The sequence below is a fragment of the Lathyrus oleraceus genome, chromosome 1 (assembly GCF_024323335.1).
Source record: "Lathyrus oleraceus cultivar Zhongwan6 chromosome 1, CAAS_Psat_ZW6_1.0, whole genome shotgun sequence".
NCBI lineage: Eukaryota > Viridiplantae > Streptophyta > Magnoliopsida > Fabales > Fabaceae > Lathyrus > Lathyrus oleraceus.
In genome coordinates this window covers 191,091,604-191,099,095 of record NC_066579.1, presented here as the reverse complement: position 1 = coordinate 191,099,095, position 7,492 = coordinate 191,091,604, and the positions used below count along the sequence as shown (strand labels likewise).

The following is a 7,492-nucleotide window of genomic DNA, read 5'->3' as shown; positions in this document are numbered from 1 at the left end:
TAGCGAGCAAGCTGATGAATGCTTGTTTGATTTGATCCCTTTGCCAAATTTCTTGTGTCTTCACTTTCTATTATTTCATGCCTACTTCCTGCACAATAACACACAAATCAAAGGTACCAAGATCGTTTATCATTGAATTGCATTTCATCTAAAACAAGGGTGGTTTTGAACATTTTACCAAGGAAATGGAGTGAAAGATACCCATATTTGATAGCTCAAATTAGCACTTTTGGGTATCTAACACTTTTCAAAATCAGGGACCTTGAATTTCACAGGGATCTTCACATTTGGAACCAAGCAGAGTTCGGCAGTAGACTTGCCGAAAAGATCCTTCCCTCTGAGAGTTTTCAATTCCTTGCGAAGCTCAAGAAATTGATCGTTCATAACATCCATCTTCTCATAAACATCTGGACCCTCAGACGGCTCAGAATGATAGATGGTGTCGTCTATCCTGGGCAAAGTATGCATGATAGGAGGAGGAACGTCAAGGACCGGGCTAGATGCCGGCAGAGAAGCAAAGGTAGGAACGGGACCCTCAAGCATGAAATTGGGAGGCATCCCCCACGGGAACCCTGTTGGCATGGCTGTTGGAACAAAGTGTGCCTTGGCAGCGGGCACAGTAGGGGAGACAATCTCGGAGATAACTGTCCTCTGGGGAGGAGTTGAAGGTGTCGGAGAAGACTGGCTCTGGGCAGCCATGAGTGACTCCATTAGGGCAGTCAATCTGGCCACTTCCTTTTTCAGCTCGCGGTTCTCTTGCTCTAAGTGATCCATCAGACTTGAAATGTTGGCTCTAGTGTAGTACCGGTGAGTCAGCTTGTCTTCAAAATAAATGAAGGACACAGAGTTAGACCACAGGGCAAGGGACCGGAAACAGAACCTGCTTATGCATATGATGCATGCAATGTTTGTGCATATGATTTGTTTTTTATTTCAAAGGAACTTTAGAGTTTTATTTGCAAATTTTGGAAATATTAAGCATTTTATCACATATGGAAATATCTCATCAAATAATATCAGGGAAAAGAAATGCAACATCGTCAATCATATACAAGAGAAAAGGAAAATAATCGTCCTATGGATCCCTAGAAACAATCGTCTAAAACTCGGGACACAGGAAGATAAGATACGCGAAGCCTCTTCACCTCCCTCTCGTAGGCTGCCTCCATATCGGCCTTCTCTTTGGCGAGTCGATCATACTTCCTCTTCCAGAACTTAGAAGACTGAGGAAGTAGAGAAGTCCATACATCATCAGGGTCATCAATAACCTGATGCTCAAGAAACTTAATCAAAGCATCCTTCTCCTTAATCTGCTGAAGCAACTCTTCACGTTCACAGATCCAGGCACGTGAACGGTCTTCGTCTCTCAACTCCTCTACTCCTTAATTAGGGAGGGTTGAAGGCCCAACCATAACCATAGGTGTAGGTCTCGGATACTCGTAAGGCATGAGATACTCAGATGCTCTCTTCCTTACTCAAGCAATGTAAGGCTCCAAAGCGATGCAATTCTTAGGACCCAACTCTTTCCTTCCTTTCCTATGAATCTTGCGCCAAGCGCGGACCATCCTAGCTTTCAAGCCTTGGGGATCTTTACCATCCTGAAAGAATACACCCTCTAACAGAATGTTATTAGGTTTATCCTTTAAGGGGAACCCAAGCTGACGATGTGCCAAAACAGGATTGTAGTTAATCCCACCACATGTACCAAGAAGAGGTACATTGGAGAATTCGCCACAAGAGTCAATAATCTGCACACCATCATACACACAGTTATACCAAGAGATATCATCATTAGTGAGAGACATAAGTCTCGTGGACCACCGTAGACATTCCTTGTTCTCCCTGAAAGCGACCGTCTGAGGTAAGTGAGAAATAAACCACTTATACAACAGAGGCAAACAACACACAATGGCGCCACCACCCTTTGCATTCCTCATATGCAAAGAGAAATAGGTATCGCCCAACAGAGTCAGAATGGGATTAAGAGTAGAGAAGATCCTAATAATGTTCACATCCACAAACTTGTCGATGTTGGGGAACAATACCAATCCATAGATGAGAAGTACAAATATGGCTTCAAAGGCATCCTCACTCATGGCCTTCCCATATATAGTAGCTTGAGCAATGAGGAACTCAGAAGGGAGACCTTGAATTCCACCTTTGGTAGTCATATGAGCACCAACCAGAGATTCATCTATGTGTAACATGTCAGCTATCTCTTGAGAAGTAGGAACCCTTTCCAAGCCACTGAACGACAACTGATCTAGAATAGGTATACCCACAAGATAGGCATACTCCTCAAGTGTAGGCAAAAGTTGAAAATCTGGAAACGTGAAGCAACGGTACAAAGGATCATAAAACTGCACCAATACACTCATCAATCCTTCATCCACCTGAGTAGTCAGAAGAGGAAGAAGCTTCCCAAAACGAGCTTTGAAACCTAAGGGATCCAATACATAGGATGTCAGATTCCTTAACTCTTTCAAGTCTGGTTGTCTGAAACTGTACTTCTTTGTATTCCTTCTTTGTCTTTCCATGTCTGAAAATTTTGCAAATAGACCTCTTAAGTTCCTTGAAAATTTTCTTATTATTTTGATGATATGAATGCAAATGGGTGCATGAATGCATGAATGCAACAATCACACTCAAGGATCAAGCAAAGCACACCAAACAAAGGTCATGGGATGGATCATGTTATCCTTAATATCAACCATCCATTTTGGTGGATTATGGTTTACACCTTATTAACACCCAAGTTCCATTGATATTAAGGATTCATGAACGGATCAACCATGAATCAAGGGTTTGTTGTAAGTCACGAGCATGGAGTTAGGTTAAGAACCACCCAAAAGGGAGTGTACTAGGGTTTAAACCTGCCAAACATGTTCTACAAGAGGTTCCCATAGTCATCATCCCATCTTTAAGATATTATCGGAGAAACGACTACTCGTATTCCAAAAATATTCTCAAGAGAGACTCTTATGAGTGTAGTATCGCGTAACAATCGTATCAAATCTTACACTTGAACGACTTTCGCACTACATCCTAAGAATAGGCCAAGATGGGCTTGGTAAACTAAGGTCCCTGGCTTCTAAGGTCTATATTGGAAAGAGTAATGTCTAACCACAACTTACTTGTGTGACATTATTGATCCCAACATGACCTCCACCAAGTGAATGGGCTTGCAAGTCAACTTGCTAAGGAATAACTCCACACAAATCAACAAGACTATGCCATTCTCCTATCCTAAGTGCACTCGAGTTCGGGTATAGAACTCATCTCACAAAGACCACCAAGCATACAAGGAATTAATATCAAGCAAATCAATCATTACATACAATACAATAATCCCAAATTGCACAAAAATGTGTCACAAAACAAATATACAATATAATACAACAAATATGAAAAGTAGGCAAAACCCACTAGAATAGTTTCCCCAACAGAGTCGCCACTTTTCTGTAGCGGGGTATTCGTTACCATTAGAGATATTGACTAAATCCAAGGTAAATCATACAAGTCGAGTCGCCACCGCACTTCTATTTATCCAAAGGAATGGTTAGAAAGCGAACAAAAACCTAAAAGTTTTATCGAATAAAAAACTAGTAAAAATGTCAGAGATCTGGGTAAGGGGGTTGGTTATGCAATGGGAAGGTGTTAGGCACCCAAAGCATCCTAGGTACTCCTAGGGAGCCCTTTTCACATTTGTTGCAAAGGTTGTTGTTTTTTGTGAAAATTTATTTGTGCAAACATGATTGAAGGGATGAGAAAAAGCGTGTATGTTTATCTAATGTACTACTTACTAAAAGAAGGGTCAAAAGAAAATGACTCGCACGGACGTCGCATCCACTGCATACGTATCTCATCTGAGTCTGAGAATTAGAGTCTTCGTAGCTCGGCTACCTATGGGTTAAAGAGAAGTGTGCTCGCTAAGACATCGCGTCTTATGCCTACGTATCTCATCTGGGATGAAAATCAGAGCAAAACGTAGTTCGACCAACTACGGGGTAAGGGTTGTGTTTTAGGGTGAACGACGTTACTACGCAATCTACCGGATGCTCGACCTTTGGAGACTTACTCGCCTATAGTAGAAGGAGATAACGTGTTCTTAGGAGAAGAAAAATCAATGAGTTTGGGGTTTTAGGAACGCTCATGCAAAAGGGCAGTCCTAGATGAAGGAACCGCGCTACCTTAAATGATATGCTACGAGAGGCTATACGAAACCTAAGAAATCGGTAACATGCGGGAAAAGTAAAGGGATCGAGAGATCTACCGTACGGATAAAGATCCGAAGTAACAACAATTAGATAAATAAGAAACCCAAAGACTCTTCCAAGCTAACACCATCAAAGAAAGTCAGTCAGTACAGGTAATCGGAATAGACCTCCAGGTGGTATCCCACAAATAAAGTGGAACACCATGCAAGCTATCCCTGCAAGAGTATGTGATCCCTCACAAAATAAAACTCAACAAACAGGTTAGAGAAACAAGATAGGGTAATCAAGAGTTGCCCCCAAATCAAAATGTAACCACATGAATCATGCCATTAAAATTCACAAAAAGCTCACAAAAAGAAACTAAGGGTAGGAGGCCTAAACCTCTTGTCAAACACATGCATCAAAAGGGTATCAAATTCACCCATAATACCTCATACATTCAGAGCATTCAAATTAAAAGCATAAAGTAATGGGAATAAGGCAAACCTGACTGGAGAGATCGAATGAAATTGAATTGCTTGGTTGGGTTTGCAAAGCAATCTGAGGGTTTATAGGAGAGGGAATTGGTTCTTTGCCGATGAGTTCCCTTCAGTCTCTGAAGGTTGCTCTGAACTCTGTTAGCTCTTCTCTCACTATCTTTTTCCTGCCAGGGTAATAGGAATAGAATCAAATTTTCTTTCACTAAAACTCTGAATTTATAACCTGATTTTTGTGGACTTGTGGGCTCAAATGAGAGAGGCCCAAGTCCAAAATTTTATTTATTTATTTATTCATTATTTATTATTATTATTATTATTATTATTATTATTATTATTATTATTATTTTTTCGTTTTTTTTAACACGTGGGCTTCGCCTAGCGAGCATGACAGTTCAAGAAATTCCTCTGAGCGTAGGTGATTCTGGTGGCTTTTCTTGGGACTCGCTAGGCGACCCATTCTACTCGCCTAGTGAGCATGACAGCTCATGAACGGACTTTTGCTCCTTCAAGATTAACATTTTGACTGACGAATAGACCCCATTTGAACCTGTTGGAAGTATCTCAAGCCATTCCCTTGTGTTGACTGATCATCTAAATAAAACCCACAAAGTGTCTTGGATGATACTCAAGCTTCAAACAAAAGATGTTAGTGACACATTTTTGTGCTTTTGGTTAGTAAACAAAAGTAAGAGAAACAATGATGTATAATTCAAGCATGCTTGGTGATCTCAAACCAATCACAAGGAGTCCCACCCAAAGGCAAAGGGAACCAAGATACTAAAGATCCTTGAGGCAATGCAAATGCAATGTTATGATGCCATGAGGGATCTTAGGGTCAAAATTGGGGTCTTACAAATAGGATTGGTCAGGTACCTGAGGTAGAGAAGCCAACCCTTGCACTCCACATCCCCATATCCGATGCATTGGCTAATTGGAAGAAAAGGGAGAATCTCTTTGGTTGTTGGAGGGCTTACCTAGAAGAAGAATCATAATGGTTGTTTATGATATATCATTGGGATGCATTGGAAAATATATTAGCTATTCTCATATATGGGCTAGTATTGTTCCCAACCCATGAAGGTTTTATAGATTCAGCTGCCATAAGTTTCTTTTGGGCCGTTTGGAAGGATAAACAAAGTTTGGTTCCTCCACTAATAGCTGACACTTTTCATACTTTGCATACTCGACATCAAAAGAAGAATGGAATGTTGATATGTTGCCTTCCATTTCTTTATAATTGTCTTATCTCATATGTGTTCAAGCCTAATGCTCACATCAGTGAAATTTCCAATGGGGATTGGGCAAGAACTCTGGTGTCTTTGTTTAGTAAGGATATCATTTGGTACCGACGCAAGCTGAATGTTGAAGAAATCATTGTTAGTTGTGGTAGTTTTCCAAATGTACCACTAATAGGATCTAAAGGTTACATCAGATACAACCTTGTGTTAGCTCTGCGACAATTTGGATACCCTATGCGTGGGAAGCCCGATGATAAAGAGTTAGAAGAGATGGTTTTGAATGATATGGGAACCAATGATCCAGTTCTACTCCATAAGATCATCCGATCTTGGGAAAAGGTGCATACCAAAGGAACAAAATTAGCAAAGAAGAATGGTGCAGCAAGGGTTCCTTATCAGCAATGGGTCTCAGAGAGGATCAAAGTGGTGAAGCTCCCTTTTTCTGTAGAGATTCCTCTAAAGTATACTTCACCAGAACCAGTCCCTGTTTCTCTTGAAGAGGTGGAAGAACTTTGAGCCATGGTAGATAGACTTGGAAAGGAGAAGGAGGATCTGCAATCTGAATTCTACAAAGAAACTGGGGAAAATATGATTCTCAAGAGGAAGAGTAACCAAAGGAAGGAACTTTTGGAGGAGAGTCGTAAGAAGAACAAAATTGAGCAAGATCTCAAGGAAAGAGTCTTGGAGTGCCTAGATCAGACGGATAGTGGATTAGGTTCACTCCATGATCAGTTAGCTAAGGCCAAAAGAGATGGACAAGAGTGGAAGTGTTAGTGGGACCTAGCCACTAAGCAAAAGAAGGAGGTAAGGGAGGAGCTTAAAGCCCAAATCCAAGAGCTGAATGGGAACTTCGAAGCTCTGAAACTGAAGTGGTGCGTGAAAGATATCTTAAGGAACGAGCCCAAAGAGCCTCTCAAATATGTCCTAAAGCCTGGGAAGAGAAATGTGATGAGCTGAATACCAACAAGGAGCTAGCTAGTTATTAGAAGGAACAATATGAGTCTCTAAATAGCCAAAGCATGGGTTGGCTAAATCATAGGAAGCATTTGAATGAGATATTAGATGAGTATGAATGCACCATCAACCTTCTGTAACCAAGTGTTGTTGCATACCGTACGAAGTTGGCTAACCTCATAGAGTTTTGTAACAGCGTGGCCATAGACTTACCATGGAAATTAGAAAATGCTCTAGAGGACATGGATGAAAATAACACTCATCCTTCGTCTCATGACCTTGTTTTGCTTTGCGAAAGGATGATGTGAAGATTCAAAGAAGAATTGAAGGCCCACAAAGAGCGAGTTGCTAAGAAGACTCTTTAAGTTGTTTGCTTCGTGTTATTTCCAATTTTTGTATTTGGCTTAATATTTTGTACCCACTTTGACTGTATACTCCGTACTTTTTTGGCTTCATGGAATGAATGGGTATTGAGTTTTTGCATCAACTTCTGACTGTTGTCTTCTGTTTCTATTCACATTACTTTCAAAGTGCATGCTCAATAACTGCAAAGTTTATACGAATCCCTAAAAATAAATAAACATAAAACTTCGTAATGCATTCA

The 7,492-nt window shown here is 40.6% G+C and overlaps 1 protein-coding gene across 1 annotated transcript; it reads left to right on the top strand.

Annotated features, from left to right (window-relative positions):
• The first annotated feature begins 5,697 nt into the window (after positions 1-5,697).
• LOC127098852 (uncharacterized) lies at positions 5,698-6,450 on the top strand. The gene has a single exon (XM_051037367.1). The coding sequence runs from the start codon at positions 5,698-5,700 to the stop codon at positions 6,448-6,450; it is 753 nt and encodes a 250-aa protein (XP_050893324.1).
• Positions 6,451-7,492: the final 1,042 nt, after the last annotated feature.

What these genes read in the sequence shown, in the direction of transcription:
- LOC127098852 (XM_051037367.1), top strand. Translation starts at nt 5,698, where the DNA reads ATGATATATCATTGGGATGCATTGGAAAATATATTAGCTATTCTCATA.